Genomic DNA, 27645 nt, shown 5'->3' on the forward strand with positions numbered 1-27645 from the left:
TTAATTTTCTGGCTTTACTCTCCAATTAAAGATTTATGGTTTGGATTAACTTCCAGCACAAAAATAATGGTACATAAGGACATTTTCTTCCATGAATCTGGAGCCATTGATTTACAGTAGTCTAGCCCTAGGTCCAGAAATGTGTCAGATGTGATCTCGTATACTTTGATCGATGATTTCAACTAAATACAGTCAGGAAACAGAAGAAAGGCTCAGGGAAACAGAAACCAAACATCCTGAGCTCTGCCACTATTGGAACTCTTGGTAAGTGTTGGGGACCTGGAAAACTTTTAGACAGCCAAACTTGGTAACTAGGAATTTATTTCAACTAATGATGACCACAGATATTTTAAAGTTGTCAAGTGTTGTTAAGTGATACATAATCATTTCATAATAATTCACTGTAGTGGGCCAACAGAATGATTTACTTGTGATTCACTACTCTATGAAAATGTTTCCTAACAACCCAAACTCATCACTGGTTCCAGCTATAGTAGTTCCTGTGTGGGCTTATCTGCCTGTCAGTGAAAGCTCTTTTACTTTCCCTGATTGTCAGAGGCAAATGGCATATGGAAACCCAGTTCAAATCACAGGGAAGCTTTGTTTATATTTGTTTTTCTTGGTTAACATGCAAAGTATCATTTCGCTTGCTCTGTTTCAGTAAGCTTACAAATAGCATGGCAAGTTTCTTTCTTCTTTGAAAGCCCAAACTCCAGAATCAGTCGAACTCTGCTGCATTGTAATCTCTAATATCGCATCAGGTTTTAATAAACATCCTTTTCTGTGGCACATATGTGCTTATGGCTTCACAGAACTGACTCGGTAGAAAGAAGGGCTTACTCTGGATGCCTTTGAAACAGGCATTGTTTGAAACAGCCTCTGGTGACCAGCTTGCATGAATGGCTGATTTTACTTGTGCGGCACATCATCTGGTTGAATTATATCAGCCCCTTTGTGTGACAAGTGCTATTCTTTTGTGCGCTGGAAAAATGAAAAATTTGAAACAACAAATAGAGTCATTAGTGAGAAAATAAGTTCTGGAAGTGGAACAGCACCGGGTGTTTGAAGTCTAGAAGTCTAGATGAACCCTAAGGACTGATCCACTGTAAGCATCCACTTATTAGACTCAAATCCACCCAAGCATCCAGAAGTATAGGTCACAATTTGAGCAGAAAGCTCAGGAAGAGTTACCTTACAAATAAGACATAACAGTTTAGGGGCTAGGGTGGATACAATATTTTCATTAGCTAAAATATTCTCCCAACTCCTGCTCAGACAGGAAGCCAAAGCAAAATCGTATTTTATGTCAGTCATCATGGGTCTTTGGGACATGCAGCTTCATGTGAAACTGTAAATGCTAATGAATTGACAGTTACTTAAAAAAATGTCTACCAGGGTTCGTGGCGCACACCTTTAACCCAGCACTCGGGAGGCAGAGGTAGGAGGCTAGCCATGAGTTTGAGGCCAACCTGAGATTGCATGGTGAATTCCAGGTCAGCCTGGGCCAGAGCGAGACCCTACCTTGAAAGACAAGCAAGCAAACAAAAAATATGCTGTTTTGTTCCCTTAGGTGGTATCTATTTTTTTTTTTCTATGTCTTATGTCCAGGTAGCAATTGCAGGTAGATCAATGCATTTGATTAGATAAGGATGTTATAAATAAGACAGAAGTCAGCAAAAATAAACAATTTTCATTCATTATATGCTTTATGGCTAAGATTAATGAATTAATTTTCCCAGCAAAGCCTGCCACTACTTAATTAGTTCTACTGTAATGGTGTCTTCCATGACCACAGGCAAGAATGTCCCTATAACCTGAAGTTCTCACTCTCTGCTTAGCAAATGTAAAGCTATGCTGCCCAGAGTCGTTCAAAGCTTATACCAACAGAGAGCTTTTAGGTGTGTGGTGAAAATGATTTTGTCATGAAAAGACACAAAACTATGCATCAGAGCAACATATCTTAGTATACCCTGTGAAAGAGGATTTCTGAAAAACACCTACATGAACTAGTCTGAGCCTTAGGCTTATTTGAAAATGTCTCTTAGCAAGGGTTTGCCTTTCATATGGTCACTGCATTCCTTTGAAAAGTTATCCTATGTGTAATAAGTTGGAAAGAATGCTGATTCCCCTTATCTGCCATGAGCTAGGAACTAGACTTCTCTGCAGCTGTGTACTTCTGAAATGCTCTCCATCCTTCACACTGTGTCTCTCTGAGATCTCTTTGTTGGTCGTCACCCTGTGCCGGGCCAGCAGCATCTAGGCACTGAGCTCGCATCTCCACTCTTCCACATTTCAACCCCTGCAAAATGTTTCCAGAGCCTCTAAGTGGAGGGGAGCGCGACAGCATAGGAAGTAGGTCCGTGGAATTCTCTCCACTGTGGTGTAATTTCCATAGGTCAGGTGTTTGCGTCTTTCTACATAATTTGACTATGAAGTAATGGAGAAACGCTTTTGAAATATCAATGTACTATCTAAGTCGCTTGAAAGCTTTTTTTTTTTTTTTCCAACAAGGGTATCACTAGAAATGTAGAACTTTAAATTTGCATGCTGCTAGATTTGCATATACAAGGACAACAGATCAAAAATGAAACGTGCTTTCTAAAGAATCCCCAAACCTGACCCAGGTATGCTGGCACAGGCAGTGGTCCCAGAAGCTAAGGTGAGGATTGCAAGTTCAAGGGCAGCTTGAGAGACACATGAGTGCCAGGGCAGGAAAGTTTGGACTACATAGCTAAGCCATGTCTTTAAAAAAATTGAACAACTAAGTCTGTCAAAACAAATCACATTTGTTTGTTTCAGTGGTGCTGGGAATTCAATCTAGGATTCAAACATACTAACATGTACTCTACTACTGAGCTCTGTCCACTGCCTTTATAAAGCACATTTTTGGTACTTAAGGATGGTTGAATTTTGTGAAGATTGTGCCTTCATCACTTGAGATATCATGTGTTAGTGTATTTAAATGTTTCTTCATTTCTTCACATAGTCTGTAAGTAGATTTATAAACATCTCTTAAGTATGCATTCCAGCATATACACAGAAAGATGAATGCATGAAATACAGGTGGCCCTGCACACTCGCAGCACATCAGTGGTACTTTAAACAATGCTTCATCTGCCGGGCATGGTGGCGCATGCCTTTGATCCCAGCACTCGGGAGGCAGAGGTAGGAAGAGCACCGTGAGTTCGAGGCCACCCTGAGACTTCATAGTAAATTTGAATTCCAGGTCAGCGTTGGCTAGAGCAAGACCCTACCTTGAAAACAAACAAACAAACAAACAACAAACAAAAAAAGTTCCATCCACTTTACCAAACTTCCCAGCTGTCCTGCAGCTGGGTGCAGCCTTATCACTAATGAAGTGTTCAACATGACCTGGGTGTCACTTCCAGAAGAGAGCCACACAAATTCTTCTGCTTTTTCTCCCCTTGTTTCTTGGTTCTGAAGACAGCCATAGCAACACTGTCTCAGTCAGCCTGCATCCTATGTGACTGGGCAGAGAGGGCTCTCAGCCCCCTGGCTGTGACCTGGAGTTTGAATGACAAATATGCTTTTATTACTTGCCACCGTTGACATTTGTAATTTATTTGTTATTGAAACATTCTGCCTCCTAATGCAAAGCTTCATGATATTAATACAAATAGGGTAAACTCTCCTGGTGTGGTGGTGCACTGCCTTTAATCCCAAAACTCTGGGAGGCAGAGGTAGGAGGATCACTGGGAGTTCGAGGCCACACTGAGACTACAGAGTGAATTCCAGCCTGGGCTAGAGTGAGACAGTGATACCTCCCTCAAACACCAAAAAAAAAAAGGTAAACTCAAAGCCAAATTTCATTCATAGATTATATACCTACTTAAGAAGCCTAATATGATACTAGTTCTTTTTATCAACATTGGTGTCTTTTCATTAAAACTATTTTTTTTTAGTTTTTGTTTGTTTTTTTTTTGTTTTGTTTTTTTATTTTTTCCTTTCTTTTTTTTTGTTTTTTTTAATATTTTTATTTTTTGTCTTTTTATTTTATTTTTTTTTTTAACTTTAAAGGTCCCATAGTTTTATCAATTCCAATGATGTTCATACATCCCCATAGTCCAAGATCTTTTAACTGAGCCATAATACCAAAAAATAACCTCAAAAAACCCATAATGGCACAGAATAAATATTCACACTGCAAAAGATGGCATTGGGCATAGCAAAGAAACATTCAACCAATAAAAGATTTAAAACAACCAGGGCAAACATCAAACTCTGTAGCTTCAAGTCCAACAACTCTAGCCAGTGACAAATCTTCAAGTCCGATAAGTTTAACCAGCAACAAGTCTCTGGCATTCCAATTCCGCCCCTCCAGCTAGGCTACTCACAGTCCTGGGAAACTTCATCAGGACCGGCAGCTCCTCCGCAGCCATCTCATGGTCCCGGCATCTCCACTGGGTCTCCACTGCAAGCCACGGTTCATCCTCATGGCCCCATGCGGTCTCTATGCAGGCAACCAGCAAACCCGCTTCACACTGCCCATGGCCATTTCCAAAACACAAGACCGTGTTGCAAACTCAATTACCCTCTTTCCAGCATTTCTTATACTCCATGATACCAGGTAGGGTGCCAATTTGTTAATCCAGGGGGAATAAAGCAGACTTTGAAGAACAGGACTCCTTGAGCACTCAGGCCCCTTCAAAAGAGTCTACATTCTTCTTGTTGCCCCAGCGCAGGTCAACTAGCCCAGTCTCAAAGGTTGTAATCTCTCAGTTGCAGCTGAACGGGCAGCAGTTCACCCAAAGATTTTTCTTTCTGTGCCATATTCCTCTGCTCACACCAGTTCATTTCTATGCAAAGCAACCCTGTACAACTTCTTAGGACATGGACACAAGAGCAAGCTTCTCACACAAACTGCTAGCCCAGTCCAGGCAAAAGCTCTTTCTCACCCTCATAAGCCAAACCTCACAGTCCGTAGTTCTTACTGCCTTCAGGTCTCTCAGCTCTGACCAGATTAGTCCATCAGGCTGTACTTACAGTACTGCAAGGCATCTCTTAGGCCAAGATTTCAACTCCTTCCACATTCCTCTTGAAAATCAGCTACAAAAGGCTAAAGCCACATAGTCAGGTGTCCAGCAGCAACCCCACTCCTCGGTACCACTTTACTGTTGCAGTCTGGGTCACATTGCTGGTAGAAATCACCCAACCAAGAGCAGCTTCTGGAAAAAAGAGGTTTATTTGGCTTACAGGCTCGAGGGGAAGCTCCACGATGGCAGGGGAAATCGATGGCATGAGCAGAAGGTGGACATCACCCCCTGGCCAACATAAGATGGACCACAGCAACAGGAGGGTGTGCCTTTATTTTCTTTTTAAAACTATTTTTTTTTAAATTTTTTTACTTACTTGAGAGCGACAGACACAGAGAGAAAGACAGATAGAGGGAGAGAGAGCGAGAATGGGCGCGCCAGGGCTTCCAGCCTCTGCAAACGAACTCCAGACGCGTGCGCCCCCTTGTGCATCTGGCTAACGTGGGACCTGGGGAACCGAGTCTCGAACCGGGGTCCTTAGGCTTCACTGGCAAGTGCTTAACCGCTAAGCCATCTCTCCAGCCCTCATTAAAACTATTTTAACTGACTTTTCCAGCGCCCCCTTCCTTCCTTCCTTTCTTCCTTTCTTACTTCCTTCCAACACTGTTACCATTCTCTGGGATCCCCCACCATTGGGACTAGTGACTAACATCAGCCCTTAAAGAAGTTTTGAATCAGTATTTTCTTTTGTTTTGCAAATTTGTGCTCCTAGGAAGCTTCACAAGAGTGTTAGTCTTGGAATTTTTGTATTCTTTAAAATGTGCTTCTTTGTTCTTTGTGTGTGCCAGGGATTGAACCAGCGCCGGCCATATGTTTACCCACTGAACTCCAGCCCTAGCCCCCAGTCAGATTGTTTTTAATGTGGTTTGAATTCCTGCAGGTCTGAGGTGGTCTCAAAAGCTTTCTCTTGCTCTCTCTTTTTCTCTCTCTCTGCTCCCTTCCACCCCTGAGTGGAGAATCAAACCAAGGTTTTGATACATGCTGAACAAATACTCCACTCATATCCCTCATAGGTGCCTTTCTTGCTGAAACATCTCACTTTTGATTTCTATCTATTGTCTTTCTCAATGAATAGACAAAGAAAAAAAATCTAGGAAAGCCAAGCTTGTTCATTTGTATCATTATAATGCAACAGGTCACTGAAAAAAAAAATCCTGTAATATATGAATGAAGTACAAAATAGTATCCAACTCTCTCCCTCCCTCTAAGTTTAGAATGGTTCTTTCAAGGTGCCTTCTAGTTTCAAGAATCCTTAGCCCCAAGTCGAGGAAGGAAAGGAGGGGAGGAGGGGCAAAAGGGAAAAGCAAGCACACACGTACATACGCATGCATGCACCAACATTACCTCATGAGCAACTGCTATGCACGACCTTGCATTTAGAACAGAGAACCATTCCAAGGCTTTTAGAGAAAAAAAGTAAGAGTTTATGATAGGGCCAGAGCTATAACGTAGAGAAGGAGGAAGTATTAACTATAGGGCCAGGTAGATTAGAGGCCACAGTTCTCAAACTCTTAGCCCTGAAGATCTCTTTATATTAAAATTTGCCCATTTATATGAATGAGCCTCACCACCAGACTTGGGTGTGTGAGGGAGGGACCTGATTGGTTGATGGGCTCAGGAGGCTGACTCAGGAAGCACCAGCCCTCAGGTGCTAAGCCCAGGAAGAGCTGAGGAAGAAGCCGGAAGCTGACATTAGAACTGGTGCCTTCAGCCATCTTGGGTGAGGCTGGAGCAGATACGGGTCCTCGCCAGAGCAGGCAAGGTGACGTCCATGTGTCTGTGGGCCAGTCTCTAGCTAACTACCTGCCAGATAGAATAGCTTTTTACTCCTAATTCATATTAAAGTGACCTAGATTTTGTACAGGCCGGAGGACAAATCCGGTGTTTAGCCAAGAGAAAGCTCTTCACTTTGGTGTCCTGTTACCCTAAGCTGCCTAACCAATTTCTATCGTCTATTCTTCATTTGCTTATTGGGACAGGGTTGGCCTATATCCTTAGGCTGCCTGGAACTGTGACCTCCCTGCCTCAGTCTTTCAAGTACTGGAATTACAACAACACACCTGAAAAGCCCTCTCCACGCAGAAGTATCCACTTGGCTCTGCTGAGACTAAGTTGTGATTAAAGTACAGGACTGAGATCTGCTCTTTTTGTGGATAAGTACTTGGCAAAGTGGAAGTATCTTAACAGCATTACCGGCCACTTGCAGATCTTATTTTTATATTATAATAAACCTCAATAAGAGACAGTTTCTTGAAGGCTAGCTATAGTAAATACTCAAACACTGATGGTTTTACATTAAATCTCAGTGGACATCTTGTTATGTGAGTGCAATTTTTTATAGCATAGTAGCCACATGGGAAACAACTGTTCACTGACTATTTCATTCTTGTAAATGGTAGCACATTTTATTTTGTCATATCAAAAAGTAACATTTATTAATATCAAAACATTTCACATTGTAGGATTCTGCCAAACTTATTGTGTTGGGCAAAATTTTCCATACTTCTGATTTTATCGTGAAAACTAAAAGATTTTTATCATTGGTAACAAATACTGTCAGGGTTCCCCCCCCCCCTTTGAAATGTAGGCTCATTTCATTAATTATTTGAGAAAATGTCTGCAAAATATCCAAATACAAATAATTGTTACAGGTCAACACTTGGTGTTCCATGGAGAAATCAATAGCTGGTTTAGCTTGAGGCTCAGGTACCAGGCTGCTTTTTCCTAAGGCAGCCTTCAACTTTTGGAAACAGCAACAGGTGTCCGTACATTTCCTGACTCCCCAAGAGAACATTAGAAAGAAAATTCTATATCCTGGGGCAGCACTTCATAAAATTCATCCCTTCACGCTTTCTTAAGTAAAGTTGTCATTTTTTAAATGAACTTTGTATGGAGAGTCCTTCATTTTTACTAAGACCGACTTAGCTTTCTTACACTCTCAAGGCAAATGTTAACAAAGGAGGGTAAAAAGTGCATACACATCTCCATATTCTTATCAAAACAGTTCTTCAACAAGGGCCTCAGTGTGCCCCAGAATCTCTAGCCTCCAAAGAAAATTCCATTTGTAGACAAAAGCAATGACATGTTGGCTATCTTCCCCCTTTAAATGTAATTTTGTAGTGTAGTTCTGGGGGTTGAACTGAGGGCCTTGCATATGCTAGACAAACACTTAACCACTAATCTGTACCCGTACCCTGCAGGCCCTTCAAATCTCAGGATCAAACTGTCCCCACAAAAAGGAGTAGAAACCCAAGTGCCCTGTAAGCCTATTGGGAGCACAGGGACTTCAATGTATTTGGGGTTTACCAGACAATGCTCACATAACCTAACTTTATCTCCCGTCGGCTTGCAGTCTTGCTATTCTTAATTTTTACTTTATAGGTGGCTTGAAACAAAACGCCACATGTATAGTTAGAGGTGATTGTCCCTATGAAGAAAATCCTGAAAACCCTCCATACCAATCGACCATAACTACCACTGGGTGTCTCAGCGTCCGAGTTGGAGAAAAGGCAACTTGTATTCTGGCCCGAATTTGCGAGTACATGCCATTCCTCAAGCGCTCTTGCCATGTGTGAGAAAAAGCCTTCTTTTACATTTCTCCCATTTTCTACCATTTCTCAAGACAAATTGTTAGTCTCTAAGGACGCTTGTCGCCTACCACAAAGTATCCAATTCAAATGTCGCGACTTGTCTCCTCTGTCAAGTCCTGCATTTTATCTGTCAGGGTTCTTTCTTCCTTCTTCACTTCCTTTCCTCCTGGAGTTGGAAGCCAGTGAGAGGATGACAGGTTCTAAAAGGTCATCTTTGAACAAAGAATGGTTTGTGTGCAGTGGTGAGCTGGGTTTTGTTTTTTTCATCGCTGAGGATGGAACCCAGAGCCTCACACACGCTAGACCAGGGCTGCCCACTGAGCGTCCCCGCCCCGCCCCGCCCCGCCCCGCGCAGCGCTTTCAGAGTGGCTCATTGTGTGCTTTAGGCAGGGAAGCAGGACAAAAGATGAAGAGCGCCTTGCCACCAGACACGTCTGAAAGTTCAGTTTTTCTTTCCTATTCAATTTTTCTACTTCTAAGGTATAAATATTATGAATTTGTAATATCCTGGAAGTTGGGACATCAGCTGGCTAAAGAACGCAAGGTTACAATTACTCAGGAAGAATAAACTTTCACGATCTATGGCACAGCAAGCTGACCACTGTTTAATCATAGAGTACTGGCGGCCCAGCATGATGGTGCATGTACCTGTAATCCCAGTAATGAGGAGGTCGAGAGAGGAGGATCTCAGGTTTGAGGCAGGCAGCCTGTGCTGTCTCAAATATCAACAAATGGTATTATTATGAATAATAATAAACAATAATAATCATGTAATGTGCACTTCAAAATTTGCTGAGATTCTAAATGTTCTCACTACAAAAAAAATGATCAACATGGCTATATTAATTATACTTCTTGCACAATGCATACATATCAAGTCATCACATTGACCTCCACAAATACATACAGTTGTTAATCAATTATAGTGAGCATGTTTAGTTAGAAAGTAAAATAAGAAATCCTGTGGCAGTAAAGACCATAGGGATCTTTTGCACCTTTAGTTTGCAGGGAAGGCCATTGACTATGTGAAAGCATTATCTACTCTGTTCTCCTTTTCTTTATGAGGAAATCATGTCTGATGTAGTCTATACTAGGTGCTGTGAAAGCTAATTTTCTTTTTTCCTAAAGGAAGAAGCAAAGGAAGTAAGATAAAGAAAAGAATAACCAGCCACGTTGATTGGGTTCCGGGGAATGTTACCAGTATCTTAATTGTCGAGGGCTTTCTGTTTCATGGGTGGTGATTTCTGAATAGTATCACTGAGTGTCCATCCCATCACCACCATCCACAGACGATGGCTCCTACTGTAGCTGAACTAAGCATGTCCCGCTCCCTCTCTCTCCACAAACGCTTACAGCCTTTGAGCGGTGACTCAAGTTGTGCTGATCAGGGACCAGCCCTCTAAGAAGCGTCTATATGGGACGGTTCAGCCAGGCCCGCTCTTCCCGGCTCCAAGTCGCTGCTGCCCTCTCATTTCGTGCTTGTATCAGGTTTCTCATGATTTAAAACAAGTGCACAGATACCAAACAGTCAGTGCAAAATAATTGGAAGTTTGGGGTTGTCAGCATGCAAGTAATCATAGAAATAACCCCGATTTAAGAAGGGGAAAACCCACAGAATTATATGTGTTGACTTCCCAGAGCCACAAGATCAGCTGGGATCGCCTTGTTTGTTTCTCTGCAGATAATGCTGCTGGCAAGGACTGCCTTGCTGCAGATTCTAGTTTCTTATTCAAAAACAGCCATTTCTTGTGTTGAATCTCTCTTTCTCTCTCTTTCTGTAATTACAGACTGAGAAACATTAGAGCTGTGTACAAACAGTTCATAAAGTTTTGAAGTAACCAGGGCATTCGTGTGTAGGTTTGCATAGAACAGAATGATGCAGACGGGAGGGGTGACCAGTACACATTCTTTCTTCTTTCATGTCCCAAGTCCCCCCCTTCTTAGAATTGAGCACTTTGGCATGAGTAAGGGAACCCCTCTCCTGCACTGTGATGCTTACACTTCATCAGTTCTACTCACGTATCCTGTGCCAGTTTATTGTTGCATATCAAAATACAAATCCTCAGGTGTGGGGAGAGCGACTGATGAGGCAAGCAGCTATCTAATTAGTTTTAGAGTAGCCTAAGTTCACACACACACACACACACACACACACACACACACACACACACACACACACTTCTCTTAAGACATTCTTTTAAAAAACAAACAAGCCCATTGCTACCTTTCTGAAGGCTGAGGGACAAGCCTTTTCAGCTCAGAGCCTTGCAGAAGTCTCCTGGGCAGCTCTGCGAGCGTTTCCACAGCGCTCTCCTCTCCAGTTCATTTATTTATTTCCTAATGTGTAAGGGCAGCTGCCAACCTCCAGCCCCAGAGCCAATCAGGAACCTTGCTTTGCAGGTTCAGCTGCTGCGGCAAAGCAAAAGCCTCTGCTTGCTAGCCGCTCCAAACCCTCCTGACAACAGTCAGGACGGTACCTGACAGCTGAAGGGGACCCTGTCCACCTGGGCACCAGCGCGAGAGCCGAGGACTGAACAGACGGAGCAGCCCTGCTGGGAGGAAGCGCCTTACCCTGGTGATTGATGGGAACAGTTAGGAGCTTTTCAGGGACTGGAAAAGGTTGTTCTGCCACTCACTCACTGAGAAGTCTTTGTCAGCAGAGAGGACTACCCTGGCTAATGAGTGACATAATGCAGATGACAAGTGACAGCTTTGGACTTCATTCTGCTCCGTAATAGGTAGTCAGTTTGGGATACAGGTGAGTGAGTTGGCATGCCCTGCACCAACTGCTCACCACATGTAGCCCCTGGCTTTCCCAATGGCTGGCTCTTCCTCATCAATCATTACTTTCTTTGTGGTGTTTAAAGCACTGTGAGAGCGTGTGCAGAGGGGATACGCTGATCACTGTTTAATGGAGCTGATTAGGACATGGAGATACGATTGGAGTCACTGATTACCAGTTCTGCCTGTTACCTTCTGTTCCTTTTGGAGAAGAAAAAAATTGCCTATAATATCTACACATATGTGCTGCTGCAAGAGACAACTTCAAATCGAAAAATCTGTTTCAAAACCTTTAACTGATGTCGCCTTTGTATTTTTTTCCCTCCCCTTTCTAGGACTCCCTCTACAGATGTTGTGAATACCTCGGAGTCTAGGAATTGATTATCCAACCTGGATACCTAATTCAAGGTATTAGCTCTTGTCAGAAAGCTTTTACATTTGAGGTCTGTGCTGCAAATTACACTTTGGCAATGAATGGAAACAGGAAAAGTTGGACAGAGAATAAAGGACAAAGTGATTTTGCAAAATAATCAAGTACTTAAAACCCGACCCGACGCCAGAAAAGGTTTACTGCTTCTGACTCATGCGCAGCCCTTGTTCTGTCAGCTACTGTGCCAGCTCTGAGTTACTTGCACCCCTCTTTCTGCAATTGTGTTTGGGGTTTAGATTTCATTTTCCTCTCTCTCTGTCCTTCTTCTTTTCCCTCTTGACTCCCAGACGGCCAGAACTCAGGAGAGATCAAGACATTTTGTCAGTTTTGCAACGTTGGGCCAGGTACGATGAAGACGTGCTGGGCTCTGATCTTGGCCATCCTGGGCGCAGAACTGCTGGGGAGCCTGTGTTCCACTGTGCACTCCCCGAGGTTCAGAGGAAGGATACAGCACGAACGGAAAAACATCCGACCCAACATCATTCTCGTGCTCACTGATGACCAGGACGTGGAGCTGGGTGAGATGCTGTGTTTTTCTTTTGTTCAGATGTTTTCCAATGTCTCAGCCTTGTCAGGAATACCCAGGGGACTGGTGTTTTGTTATAGTACCTTTGACAGCCACCCAGTTTACACAGTGATCTTGCTGATCATAAAGCATTTGGTCTACTTTAATGTTAGGATTCTGGTATTAGATTTTATTATTTATTTATTTATTATTTTAAAAGACATTTTGTACCTTTATCTTTATTTATTTGAAAGAGAGAGAAAGAGGGAGGGAGAGAATGGGTGCACCAGGGCCTTCAGCCACTGCAACCAAACTCCAGATGCATTTGCCGCCTTGTGCATCTGGCTTATATGGGTCCTGAGAATGGAACCTGTGTCCTTTGGCTTGGCAGGAAAGTACCTTAACTGCTAGGCCATCTCTCCAAGCCTGATATTAAACTTTTAAAAGGCTTTGGAGAGGAGGATTCCAGGAGGGGAGGAAGGTGGAGTATAAGAGTCAACTGGGAAATCATATAGTTTAAGAACTTATGTTTAAAAAAAAATTCATTTGCACGGAGAGAGAGAGAGAGAGAGAATATGGGCATGGCAGTCTAGCCACTGCAAATAAACTCCAGATGCACGCACCACTTTGTTCATCTGACTTTACCTGGGTAATGGGGAATCGCAGCTGGGTTGTTAGGCATTACAAGTGAGCACCTTAACTGCTAAGGTATGTCTCCAGTCCAAGAACTTATCTTGTCATGACAAACTCTCAGTCAAGAAATTTAGCAGGACAAGGGGGTACACTCCTGTTTTCCCAGCATTTGGAAGGTGAAGCCAGTAGGGTCAGGAGTTCAGGGTCATGCCTGGTTACACAGTGAGTTCAAGACCAGCCCGGTCTACGAGAAACCCTATCACAAAAAAAAAAAAAAAAAAACACAGGGCTGGAGGAATGGCTTAGTAGTTAAGGCATTTGCCTGCAAAGCCAAAGGATCCAGCTTCAATTCCCTAGGACCCACGTTAGCCAGATGCACAAGGGGGGAACACATGCATCTGAAGTTTGTTTGCAGAGCTGGATGCCTTGGTGTGCCCATTCTCTCTCTGTCTCTTTCTCTGTTAAATAAATAAATATAATTTTAAAAAATAGTGTTATTCAGATCCTTGGCAGCAATTCACCCACTAGCACCCACCCATTGCCACCACAAGCTGTGACTAGGCAAATTGGCAAATCACTATAAATAATAACCATTGAAAATTCCTTTAGAATCAATCTACATATATATTGTGCACAAAGTCACACTTTGATGCAATTTTTTCTTTTCGAGGTAGGGTCTCACTCTAGCCCAGGCTGACCTGGAATTCACTATGTAGTCTCAGGGTGGCCTCGAACTCACGGTGATCCTCCTACCTCTGCCTCCCGAGTGCTGGGATTTTGATGCAATTTTGCTCAAGTATTTTTATGCTTTTGGGGTACGAGTGCTCAGAAAGTATGCTAAGATCTTGCAGTTCCACATTCCCTTCTGCCTGGGTTTCTTCTCATGGTCTGTAATGACCCAGCCCTGGGGGTCTTGTCCAGAAGCCATGGCCCGGATCCCCCATTGTACCCCAAGACACAAAGTTCATCCCACAGGTTGTCACCACCACTCCTTACCTCACCTCCACTTCTGGACCCCATTCCTTGCTCACAGGCGTGCTCAGCTGTGCTCTCCTGTCCCATTCAACTTGTCTGCAAGAAGCATCTTTTGGATTTGGGGCCTATAGAGCAGCTCAGCTTCTCTGTGGCACTCCTATGGTTCAGTCCTGAAGATCAAGCCCTCCATGCTCGAACTTGGTCTGGAAGGAAGGGGCTTTGATTTCTTGTATGAAAGCATACCAGGAAATCCAACCTAGCTAACTCCTGAGCTTTCACTGGAAGTGGACATGTTAAAGGCTAGCAGAGGTTGGCACTGTTGAGTCTGCTCTCTCCCTTTACCTTGGAAAACAGATAATAAAGAATTCTATTGATTTTTGGCTTACTTGCCACAGTGAGAAGTCTACCCATATGGCATTAGAATGAATTCAGCTGGGTGTTTCAATGGTTTTGCTTACTTACAGAGCCAGTTAATGAAAGACACACATCCAATTTCACCTTCGGTAACACCTCTCACTAAACAGAGATATCTAGAGTCTCCTCAAATCTCTAGTTTTCTCCAAGCTGGCTAGTTACCTGGCCTCTGGCCTCTCCTGTACATACTTTATTTATCAACAATTTTATGCAAATAATGCGTTCTGATCACACTCATCCCCCACTACTTTCATACCTTTTATTTTTTATCTTTTTATTATAACACATTGAATTTAGTTAGAGTTATTTGTATGAGCATTGTGGGGTATGTGTAGAGAAAAGCTATTTACTGCAGCATGGGCAGCATACCAGTAGCTACACTACTGAAGAAAATGACTTCCTTCCCTGAGCAAGAAGCCATAACTGTCCATGTTCCTCATAGAAGGGAGAGCCTCATGAGCTCCTCACCCATCCTTGATGGAATGTTGATGGGCCAGCCTTGTGCAGGTCTTGGGTAGCTAACCACAGCCACTGTGAGTTCATGAGTGCAAAGGCCATGTCATGTCTAGAAGACAATCCTGCTCATCTTTCACTCATAGCTACAGTTACCTTTTAACTATCAGGTCAGTCAGGTGAGAACCCTTCAGTGTCATCCCTTCCCTGGCTGGAATAACATTCTCTGCACTGCAGGCAAGCGGCTCGTGATAGCCCAGCCCCAGCCCATCTCTAAGGCCACCTCCCTCTCTCCATTTCCCTTTCCCTGGCTGAAGGTGTCTGGTGACTTCTCTGTCACCCCTTTCCCATGCCTTCACACATCGTGTCCTCACTGTCTTCCCACTTTCACTGGAGAAACGTTAGCAGTTCCCCATGAGCACACCAAGTACCCCATATCTGGGTTTGATGTTTCCATGCTTTCAGCAGGGCTAATGGCACCCTCCCCCCCCGCCCCCCCCCCGCCCCCCCGCCACCCCGGATGTGCCTCCAGTATGACTTCTAGGTCTGTCCCTCTGATTGTGCACTTCTAGAGGGCGGGGCTGTTTTCTTGCTTTGCAGTCTCCATGCTAGATGACTACAGGTGTTGAACAAACTTGAGATAGATCCACAGGGGCCTGAAAGAGCTAATACGATTTCAGAAACAAATACAGGTTTCCATTATGACCTTCCTCTTTGCAGTGGCTTTAAAGCAAATTAAGGGGTGGGAGAGATGGCTTAGTGGTTAAGCGCTTGCCTGGAAGCCTAAGGATCCTGGTTCAAGGCTCAATTCCCCAGGACACACATTAGACAGATGCACAAGGGGGCACATGCGTCTGGAGTTCGTTTGCAGTGGCTGGATGCCCTGGTGTGCCCATTCTCTCTCTCTGCCTTTTTCTCTGTCTTTCACTTTCAAATAAATAAATAAAAATAAACAAAAATTAAAAAAATAAGTAAATAAAAATACTTAAAGTAAATTAAGGAATTAGTCAATAAGTTTCGTTTTGAACAGAATCCAAAATTTCAATTTATTCATTCAGCAAATATTTCCCAAGTAATTATTAAATACTGTCTTCTCTTAGATGTGCATAGATACAGTGGTCAAGGGTTATAAACCAGATTCAATCAATCCAGGTATTTTTACATACTTATCTTTCTTCCTTTACTTTGATGTTTCTAACCAAATAACATTCTGGATATTAGCTCATTTAATCTTCCCAACAATCTTTTTCTCTTATTACTCATAGTACATGTGTGATCTTATAAGGCTTAGAGACATCATAGGTGAACAGGATCTATGTTAGGGCCAAATCACCACAGCTATATGTCAGCCACTGACTCTTGCATCCGTTGGATCATCAACAAACCTTCATTCATTGAGCCCTTTCTAAAACCAACTTGCCAGTTCTCAGTAGTGCTCCAGGTGCTGGGAAAGAGATCACAGAAGAAGTAGGCGATGAACCTATTGTCATAACATGATGAATAGGGTCAGCAGTTCACGGGCTAGAGAAATGGCTAAGTGGTTACAGACACTTGCTCATAAAACCTGCTGGCCCAGGTTCGGTTCCCAGTGCCCACATAAAGCCAGACAAAGTAGTGCATGTGTCTGGAGTTCATTTAGAATGGCAAGGGTCCCTGGCTTGCCCATATTTTCTCTCCTGCCCCCTTCAGATAAATTTAAAGAAATGCTTTCAAAATTAAGTTCAGAGGGGTTGGAGAAATTGCTTAGTGGTTAAGGCACATGCCTGTAAAGCCTGCGGACTCAGGTTGATTCCCCAGTACCCCCACAAACCAGATGCACAAGGTGGCATATATGTCTGGAGCTTGTTTGCAGTGGCTAGAGGTGTTTTCTCTCTCTCTGTTTCTGTCTATATATCTGCTTCTTTCTCTCTCTCAAAATAAATAAATAAATAATAAATAAAAACTAAATTCAGAGACCTTTCTTGGCAGAGAAGCGCTGCTCTTAGCCGAGATCACTGCTTGATGGACGTCATTTTTCCCTTTGCAATGTGCTGACAGCTTTTCTGAACTTTGCTGCTGTGGGTATTGGTTGTTCTTCGTTTCTTACCATATTAATCATTTTTCACATATTTTATTTATTTATTTATTTATTTGCAAGGAGAGGTGGGGGGGAAGGTATGCCAGGGCCTTTAGCCACTGTAAATGAACTCCAAATACATGTGCCACTTTGTTCACGTGACTTGACAAGGGCATTAGGGAATTGAACCTGAGACCGTAGGTTTTCCAGGCAGGCACCTTAACTGCCGAGCCATCTCTCCAGCCCCATCCTCATCATTTTCAAGTGTCCAGTGCAGTCATGTTAAATACGTACACATTGTTACTGCAACTGATCTTCAGAATTCTTTTCATCATACAAACTAAAACACTAATTTCCTCTCCCCATCTCCCTCTGGGCTTCAAGAAGGTCTCACTTGCTGAAGGTGTCTGGTGACTTTGCCCCATCACCCCTCTCCCATGCCTTCACGCACTAAAAGCCCATTAAAGAACGCCCGATTTGTCTTTCCCTCACCTGGACCACCTCCACTGTATTCTGTGTCTTCCATGTTACTGCTGTGGATATCTCCTAGGTAGAATCACGTATTGTTTTTTGTCTTCCATATTCAATACGGCTTAATATCCCCCAGGCCCATTTGTGCTGTTGCATGTGTAAAAATTCCTGCCCCGCCTCTAAGGCTGCATACTATTCCATCATGAGTGGCACGTACACAACGTGCTGTTTAACTCATGTGTTTACTGTTGGAAAGCTGAGATATGGCTCCTTTTGGCTAATGTAAGTGTTACTGCTATGAGCATGAATGTACAAGCATCCCCTTTTTTCAAGACTTTTGTGAGGGAAAGGTGTACCCAGAAGTGGAATTGCTACATCATATAATAATTTCATATTAACATTTTAAGGAGCCAACTTAATGTTCCTCATTTAGAAGATGAAATTCTTAATGCATCAGTGTTTAAAAAAACTCTGTGTGCTCATCAACACTTATTTTAGTGTGTATGTGTGTGTGTGTGTGTGTGTGTGTGTGTGTGTGTGTGCGTGCCATCCAGTGTATGAGGTGGTATCCTATTGTCATTTTTTTATATGGTTGGGATTTGTTTTGTTTTGTTCTGCTTTTACTTTTACATATAACTTTGTTTGCCAAGTGCTTTATAAACCTTTGCTTATATAAAGCCATTTGTACCCATAAAGCTACAGGCAGCTTTGTCTTCTGTGCTTCCAGAAAGCTGTAACAGACACAGAAAAGACTTAAAGAGAACAAGCATGAACATTTTAGTGCAACACTTTTCTTATTTGGAAAGAATGAAATCATTCTGACTCTGTCTGGAAAGACAAAGGCTGAGCAGGGCTGTAATTAAAGTTTGTAAAGTGAAGCTGGGAAGGGAAGCACTCATCCAGTGTGTCCTCAGCTTTAAGGGCAAATAAATAAACTAATACTTTGTGAAGGGAGGAAGACGCATAAGGAATTCATTAATCAAAATGCCACAACCTTGCATGTGGTTCCAAAGAACACTCATTCGCATTGCTGTGAATGACTATTGTCATCCCACCCAAGTGGGGTGGATGGAGATCACCAGCCCAGGAGGAAATGCTCCATGGAGAGAATGCAGGACTTAACCACTGGTCCTTTACCTTGAAATTTGCTTCTTCTAAAATTTATGCCCTTACCTGCAATCATTTCAGTGTTTAAGGTGAGGAATGACAGATTTATTTTAAACAAATTAAAACTGAATGAACACACATGGAAATGATTAACACGAAGCTCAGGATAATGCCACATCTGTGAAGAGTGGTGGCCAAGAGCATCGGCAGCATCCGTGTCTTATTTGAAAGTGTGTGTGTGTGTGTGTGTGTGTGTGAGAGAGAGAGAGAGAGAGAGAGAGAGAGAGAGATCTGAGGGGACTATAGTTGTATTAGATTTAATATAGCCAGATAGATGTGTGGCTCATTCTGCTGCGGTTTGTGCTTTTGAATATTTTCTCAATTAAAAGAAGAAAGCCTGAAATACTTGAAAGGCTTTCTTAACGAAAGCTAACAAGATAGAGAATAGAATAGATGCTTGTTTTTTTCCCAAAGGGTCCCTCGCTCACACTTTGAGAAGCAACCTGCTATGTTGATTGGAACGTAGATCTGACTCAGCGAGACATTTCTCACATTCTTAGAGCAGTGCTGGAACCCTGCCCTTGTTCTCTTAGCTCATATGTGGAATTAAGCCATAAGTATGGCTTAATGTGGATACTTTGTTTCTTTAAAACGGAGATCTGTGGACTGAGCCTAGAAAGGTGTGTGGTTTGACCAGCACACTTTAAAAGAAACACACCAGGATTTTTAAAATGGGGTGGTTTTATGCTTTAGATATCGGGATTCTGACTTCTCTTGAAAATTCCAGAGAATAAGAACTTGCATTCCTACCAGAAACCAATAGCTAGAGTCCTGGTTGGGGAGGGGAATGCCAGCTGCCCCCTTAGATGGGGCATGCTTTTTAAGACAGTATTGCCACCCGCTCCCTTTTGCTTCCCAAAACCTGTGCCAAGAGACATTTATCATTTATCAGAATGTCCACATCGCTGCTTTTCTTCAAGTCAGGAAAAAATTCCATAGACCAATATCTCTATTGAGTGTATAAAAAATACGAAAAGACAAATGCCCTGTGAGTTTCTTCTACCTGGCTGTGTTCAAGTGCCCACGTTGTCAGTGTGGCCGTCTAGACATACCTTCCACTTCCAGAGGTTTCTACGCTCCACATTTAATGGTCTTTTGCTCTTTTCCATGGGGGAAGGCAACAATGACTTCCCTGAAAACCTTCCAGACAGATTTATTATCTTTTCGTGTTCCATTGTTTCCCCAACTTTTTTCACACTTTACTTTTGGTTTTAGGTGAAAACATCTCCCCCTCTCACTCCCTGTTGCCAATCCCATAGTTTTGGCAGAAAAAAAAAAAGTGCGTATCCTGTCTTTATTTCCTTATGCTTTCAGATTTAGACTATTCAAAAGATCAATAAAGCATGGTGAGCATGGGAAGTATTATTGTTCAGTACTGTATTCTTTGCTGTGAAAATAACAGTTAGCATGAGAAATCTGACCCCTGAGATATTTAGCATGAATCTTACCTCATCAAAAATTATGGGGCTGGAGAGATGGCTTAGCGGTTAAGTGCTTGCCTGTGAAGCCTAAGGACCCCGGTTGGAGGCTCAGTTCCCCAGGTCCCACGTTAGCCAGATGCACAAGGGGGAGCATGCGTCTGGAGTTCGTTTGCAGAGGCTGGAAGCCCTGGCGCGCCCATTCTCTCTCTCTCCCTCTATCTGTCTTTCTCTCTGTGTCTGTCGCTCTCAAATACATAAATTTAAAAAAAAAAAATTATGACATTGGGGGCTGGAGAGAGCGCTTGCCTGTGAAGCCTAAGGACCCCGGTTCGAGGCTTAATTCCCCAGGACCCACATCAGCCAGATGCACAAGGGGGCGCACATGAGTTTGTTTGCAGTGGCTGGAAGCCCTGGCGTGCCCATTCTCTCTCTCTGCTTCTTTCTCTGTCGCTCTCAAGTAAATAAATAAAAATAAAAACCAAAAAAAACATTGTTTAAAAAAAATTATGACATTGGGCTGAGGAGATGGCTCAGTTGGCAAGGTGATTGTCATGCAAGCATGCGGACCTAATATCTGCATCCTTTACATCCACATAAAAAGGTCAGTCACCCTGTAATCCCAGTACCAAGGTGGTGGAGATGGGAGGCTCCTGGGGCCTGGTGGCTGGCTAGTCTAGCCTGATCCATGACTTTCAGGTTCAAGAAGGTTTTAATTGTTAATGCCACAGAAACTGTGAAGGTGATGGAGCCTGCAGGATTCCTGAAGGGTGCCATCATTTCTCTTCTCCCAGTCACCCATGTCACCTCTGCAGCACCGTGATGCATAGCAGGAACAATGGCAGATGTGTCCGGTCCCTATCTAGAAGTCTGGCATCAGGACAGCATTTCTTGGCAGTCCTCCTGGGCCTCAGCTGGCCCTGGACCTTCCCCATCTGCAAGCCAGCTCAAGTCAGCAGTGTCCATGTGCCAGCTACCAGATCTGCCCATGCCTCTGGGACAACTGAAAACTCTGTTGAAATTGAGACTGTTGCTTGCGGGCTCAGAATTGATATTTTTAATTATAAGCCAACACCAGCATGTTAAGTCTTAAGCATAGGAGAAAAAAAAAAAAAAGAAAAAAACAGTTGATCTGTCTCCTTTGATACTAACTTAATTCACACACACACATCCCAGAGGAAGTATAAAGGTAGAGGGGAACTTGATGTGGCCAAGCGGAGGTGAGCACAGAGGAGAATTTTGTCACTTGGTATCTGTAGGGGTTTGTTTTCAGCACCCCAACAGATCTCAAATATGAATGTTCAAACCCTCCGTATTTACATATAACCTATGCCCATCCTGTCATTGGCTATAGATCACCTCTGGATTACTCCTAATTCCCATTCCCACATAATTACTATATACACAGATGTACTGTGTTGCTTAGGGAATAATGATGAGAAAAAGGCTGTAGGTGTTCAGTAAAGACATAACTCGTTTTGAGTGTTTTCAATCTGCAGTTGATTGAAATCCTGATGGGGACCCCACAGACAGAGGGCCGACTGCAGTGACAGCAGCAACATTCCCGTGAGGAGAGCCTCTCCTAACTACAGCAGAACCTTTGCTTCTCAGCAGCCTTGTGAGCCAGTCAGGAAAGCTGTTATGACTTCATTTTAGATGAGAAGTGCAAACCAGAAGAGGTGAAATGACACCCAAGCTAATCTTGTGTGGCACAATCTGGATGTTTATTTTTGAGTCAGAACCTTGCTCGTAGCACAGGCTAGCCTCCTGCCTCTGCCTCCCGCATGTTAGGATTCCAGTTGCACACCACCATGCTCAGCTGTTACTTCTCAGAATAGTTTTTGGTGACGTTTTCCTATGAGAACCAATAGTGGCGGGAGACAAAGTGTCAGGGATATGACTGATTCTCATCAATCGGTATGCAGCCGTAACGAGGAGAAAGGTGTTTGGTGCTTTTCTTCTTGGGGAGCACACAGCTCGGCTGAACAGCTCAATTCCCGGGCTCCATCATCCGTGTGTACCCACAGGCACAGGAGGGGTGCACCTCAGCTCCAGCAGCTGGAACACAGGTCACTGACAGCCCCACACAAAGGGTTGTTGTCACCTGGGAAGCACATTAAGGAGAACTAGTTGAGAATTCAGTCCTGTGTCCAGGTGCCGTACAACCTCGGAAATGGAGTAAGCCGCCTAGACCACACCAGCATGGACACTCACCGGTTCTTACACAGCTCCTGATTTCTGATTCTGCGTCCAGCCTCGCAGACCCCACCTCAAAACCTCTCCAAAAGTGCATTGCCCAGGAGTGGGCAGAAAATGCAAGCTTTCATCCCTTTGCTGGTGTCTTGATGTGTGCCAGGATTCCATGATTAATGGGTTCTCTGGGTGATGTTTGATGTTGGACAAGAAACTGTTTCAGTTTCAACTGTTTATTTTTTATATATTTTTTAAATTTTTTTGTTTATTTTTTATTTATTTATTTGAGAGTGGGGGGGAGGTAGAGAGCAAGAGAGAGAATCGGCGCACCAGGGCTTCCAGCCACAGCAAACTCCAGAAGCATACGCCCCCTTGTGCATCTGGCTAATGTGGGTCCTGGGGAATCAAGCCTCGAACTGGGGTCCTTAGGCTTCACAGGCAAGCACTTAACCACTAAGCCACTTCTCCAGCCCCAGAGGACTCTTTGTTGAGGATCTCTGCCAGAAGCCTACTTCTGGGACCCCCAGTAGTAAAGCTGCATCATAAATGGTACCTTCAGGGAGCAGGGGTCTCCATCTGTGCCTTTGACCTGTGGACTGTTTGGAAGTGGGGTACTTGCTGGAGGAATGGAGTAGGATAGCTACGCAGTTACCCCAGGTGATTAAAAACTGGGTGATTTGGGGGATGACAGGAGAGCCCTGACTGGCTGGCTGAACCATTCCAGCACTGATTATTTAAGCTGTTTTTATACTGTCTTGACTATCAGTGAGATTTCCACCTCCACCCTGCTTTGGAAGTCCAAATGCCTCTGTAAACCGGAAGTGACTGCTGTAGGATTAGGCCCAGCTGCATGCCCCCCCCCCCTTTTTTTTAATTCAGCAAAGAATCATAAAGGAAACTCTGGGAACTCATTACTTGAAATAGACCATCATCAGGCAACAAAAATCCATCAACAGTGTTTGTTGTTTTCCCAAAATTTAAGACACTAGGGTGAGTAAGCACTTCCGACATCTAAGGAGGGCAGAGGAGGAAGAGAGAGGACTTGTTAGCTGTGTTTCTAAGTCTCTCTCCACTGCCTCGTTTATGTTCAGGATGGTTCCTTGATCAAAAGGCACAAGCAGTAAGTGCAGCCCTTCTGAAATGCACTTCCCTTTGACCTTTACGAGGCATAATCCTCTTCATTTATTTATCCACCATTAGTAAAACATTTCCTTTTCTAGCTTCTTCCACTGCGGAAAATTTTGAGCTGTTAGTCAACTCCCAGCCCTCCAGTGCATTGTGATGTAGCTCGGAGCTGCTTCTTAGCGCCCACGTGAAGAGCACCGTCTGCTCCAAGTTGCCTTACACCAGGGCTGGATGCCTTTAGCATCCCCTGGCCCATACCCTGGGGCACTGGCCATATGTCCTCCTCAACCCACGTGTCATCATTGCCATAGCAATGCCTCCCAAACACTCTTTTCTTGTCATATTTCTTGTGCCTGTAACAGTTTTCATTTTGTGACTTCTTTTTTATTTAAATATTTTTATATATTTAACAGAGGGAGATAGAAGAGAGACAGAGAGAATGGGCATGCCAGGGCCTCCTGCCATGCAAACTCCAGACACACATGCCACTTTGTGCATCTGGCTTTACATGGGCACTGCAGAATCAAACCCAGGTCATTAGGCTTTGCAGATAACACCTGAACCACTGAGCCATCTCTCCAGCCTCACCTTGTAACGTCTATGAAATCCAAGTATTGCTGCCTAGTGTCAAATCTGTTTGCTACCTCTGCTTCCCACATCCCGTTTCATCAAAAGAATTCTCTAGATGTCTTCTCCTGCCAGGAACTAAGTGTGCTATTCACATGACTCCACTTTCTTCTTCCTTCCTATGTCCCCAGATATCAAATCTGATAGTTTTTTCTTCCTTTCCTTTCATTTGTCCTCATTTCTCACCTCAGAAGTCTTGTTAAGCATTTACTCCAGTTCCTTCTTAACTTACATAGTCTCATGTGTACGTCGCTTTGCAAATATCCTCAAGCCATTTCTGTATGGCAGTTCTCATCCAGAGAGTGTACTACTGAAGACCAGAGACAGAGAATTTTCTATTCCTTTTGTCAATGCTCCCTTGGGAGGCCAGGGATGGTCAGGCCAGAGAGGTTGATAAGATCATGGGCATGAAGTGGGTGCTTACTACATACTTACTACATGTCATTCACCGAGTACAGAAGGGAGCTAGATGCCCAAAAGCTACCCAGAACAGAAGGAGGAGCACCCTTCACTGAAGCATATTTGCCAGAGCTCTAATGAGATCCAGTCAGAAACTTCCCCCCATTCGCCTATGCATCATGTGAATGGAAAAAGCTAACATATTGAAGAACTCAGGCTAGCTGTGGCTTTTTGGACTGTTGCACACTTCTCTTCACTTGCCTGTTTGCATTACGATTTCTTTCCTTGCTGAAAAACATAGAGTTTCTCCTCTTTGGAAAGAGTGGGACCTGTTAGAAATCTGAGGCCCTAGGATTCAAATGCAATGGGCTTGGCTGTAACACTCTGCAGTGCATTTCTTGACAAGTCCTGAAAAGACTATTGAATTCTGGCCTGTGCTTCTCTGCAGTGTTTGGATGCGTTTCAGCTGCAGCATTTGGCTGAGTGAAGTAATTGAAATAGATTTTTTTTCTTCCTTAGCAATCTTATATTACCATTTCTTCCTGAAACTTAAAATGGACTATTTTGCAATCATGCAAGTACCTTTGAGCCAGCTGACAACCTATCCTTTAAAATTACATGCCAACTGGTCAAAATAGAAGCCAGTAGTCCTATCCTGATAGAAAAATTAAGTGCATTGGTTGGCTTGCTAGAGAAGACCAAGTTACGTTAAAAATTTAAAAAATAAAAAAAGCAATTAAATCCAGACCTTTTGGAGGAATTTTTCTTAATAGGAGCTTTGTTTTTCTCTTTTCTTTCATATTATTAACATGTAATCTTTGCTTGTCACTAGCATCTCCATGTATGATGAGATGAGGTTTTTGATGCTCTTTGTACCACGTTATCATTGTTTTCTAACACTCTTCAAAAGGCTGCTGACAGTTGAGTCTACTCCATATCTGAGCTTCTGGCTTTACTTACCTGATTAGTCTGCATTTTCTTCTTTGCAATTAAGGAGGGGAGAAGGTATTCTACAGAACACTTGGGATGGTAGGATCCCAAATGTTCTGTTTTATTCCACAAAGGAGAGCTGATCAAGTTATATATCCCTTCACGCTAGGGAAGGGAACTTAATAAATCAGGGGAGCATTAACACTCTAGTGACATGTTATAAAGGAGCTCCCGTAATGCACTTTGCTAAACAATGCTCGACTTGTGCCTTTTAGGATCTCTGCAAGTCATGAACAAAACAAGGAAGATTATGGAACATGGCGGGGCCACGTTCACCAATGCCTTTGTGACCACACCCATGTGCTGCCCGTCCAGGTCGTCCATGCTCACTGGGAAGTATGTGCATAACCACAATGTCTACACCAACAACGAGAACTGCTCGTCCCCCTCGTGGCAGGCCTTGCATGAGCCTCGGACCTTCGCTGTATATCTAAACAGTACTGGCTACAGAACAGGTAGAGGATGACATTCTTGTCCCTGACCCTCTCCTACTATCTTAGACACAGGAAAATGCTTCGGGTATTGAAGGCCAATAAGCTTTTAAAAGGAAAGCCTAGCTTCTTTTGAGTGTCCTGGTCTTGGTTCTGTTTCTTAACAGAACACCTGAGACTGGGTAACCTGAAGTCTCATGAGCACACAGTTCTGGGGGCTAGAAGTAGAAGAGAGTAGTGGCAGCTTCCAGCAAGGTTCATTTTACTGTGTCATAAAATGGTAAAAAAAAAAAAAAAAAAAAAGGAATTGAAAACAAGTGCGTGCACAAGAGAGACAAATCGGTGGGTGGCTTCACTATAGACCAGCCTGCTCCCAAGGTTACTGAATCCACTCCTGGGAGAAAAGGATTAGGCCCTCTTAAGAACCTAGTTACCTCTCTAAAGCTCCATCTTTTGAACACCATCCCAATGAACATTGAATTTCAATATGAGCTTCAGAGAGAGCAAGCCATCTCAAGCCATAGCACTTAACGTTTTCCTCCGAAGAGTATACCAGAGCGAGATCTCCCATAGACCATTCTTGATTCTTAGCCAAGGCTTGATAACGTTTGTACCAACCAGGGCACACAGCCATTGGAAGATTCCAAGGTAACCTGCAATGAATATTTGTCTCATTTAAAAATCTCAGAGATTCTTCTTAGATGTAGGTAAATTTCTGCTTAGTATTCAAATGGGGAATCATCCCAGGTTTTAAAAAATATTTTTATGAGGGAGAGAGAGAGCTGGGGGGTGGGGATTGGTGCACCAGGGCCTTTAAGCAACTGCAATTGAACTCGATATGTGCACCAACTTGTGTGCATGCATGACCTTGTGCGTGCGTCTGGCTTACATGGATTCTGGGGAGTCAAACCTGGGTCCTTATGCATTGCAAGCAAGTGCCTTAGACGGCTAAGCCATCTTTCCAGCCCTTTCCAAGGTTTTTGAGTTGCATAGTACCTATCCCAGGGTCTGGAAAATAGTAGATGATTAGGTCAGCATCTGGGAAGATAGCTCTGTCATTTAGGTGCTTCCAAGGATGAGGATTTGAGTTCTGGCCCCACTAACCATAGGAAAATGTCAGGCGTGGTGGTATGTACCTATAATCCCAGCACTGGAGAGGCAGAGACAATAGGGTTCCTACGGCTTACTGGCTGTAGTAGTTACCTTCTCATTGCTGGGACCAAACACCCGACCAGAAACAGCTTATGAAAGGAATGAGTTTATTTCAGGCTTACAGTTTCAAGGGGAAAATTTCATCATGGCATTGAAAACATGGTATGAGCAGATAGCAAGGGTATTACATTTCGACATAACAGCTGGGTGAAAACAGGGTGAGTACCAGGCTTGGAGCTGGGCCCAATCATGACAAAGCCAGCCACCCCAACCCCCAACACACATCCTACGGCAAGGCTCTTCCTCCCCAAGGGCTGATTACTGCCAAATTGCCCACAGCTGGGAAGTGAGTGTTGGAGACGCATGAGCCCATGGGGCACTTAATTTGGCTTAATTGTGAACTCCAGGCCAATGAGAAGCCTGTCTCAAAGTAGGTGTGTGACATTCCTGAAGATAATGTCCATGATTGTCATGTAGCCTCCACAAGCACGTGTGCACACACGTGCGCACACACACACACAAACACACACACACACACACACACTCGTGCACTCTTACTCCTGCCCCCCCACCCCCTGCATCATATACACACACATACAAATAGGATTTGGGTGGTTTTGTTTCCTTTCCCTAAGAGCCACCTAGATTTATTCAAAAGGATGCAGTGTATCATCATAAATGTTTGCAATGACTTTCAGGCCTCCAGATTATCTATCTAAATTTAAAAGTAAAGGATTTCAGATAAATACTCTCTTAAATTTGTTTGAAATGAAATTAGTCT

General features: G+C 43.5%; 1 protein-coding gene across 4 annotated transcripts in view; it reads left to right on the forward strand.

Annotated features, from left to right (window-relative positions):
* Positions 1 to 27645, forward strand: part of Sulf1 (sulfatase 1) — a 198089-nt gene that overhangs the window by 99021 nt on the left and 71423 nt on the right. For 3 of the 4 annotated variants that reach the window (XM_045142997.1, XM_045142996.1, XM_004653301.2), the window contains exons 3-5: positions 11761 to 11833; positions 12143 to 12373; positions 25497 to 25736. In XM_045142997.1, the coding sequence (XP_044998932.1) occupies positions 12205 to 12373; positions 25497 to 25736 (409 nt within the window). In that variant the 5' untranslated portion in view covers positions 11761 to 11833; positions 12143 to 12204. Of the gene's footprint in view, positions 1 to 11044; positions 11220 to 11760; positions 11834 to 12142; positions 12374 to 25496; positions 25737 to 27645 lie in introns of all 4 variants that reach the window. The other variant, XM_045142998.1, reaches the window with a different exon arrangement.

Source organism: Jaculus jaculus, chromosome 2 (genome assembly GCF_020740685.1).
Source record: "Jaculus jaculus isolate mJacJac1 chromosome 2, mJacJac1.mat.Y.cur, whole genome shotgun sequence".
Classification (NCBI taxonomy): domain Eukaryota; kingdom Metazoa; phylum Chordata; class Mammalia; order Rodentia; family Dipodidae; genus Jaculus; species Jaculus jaculus.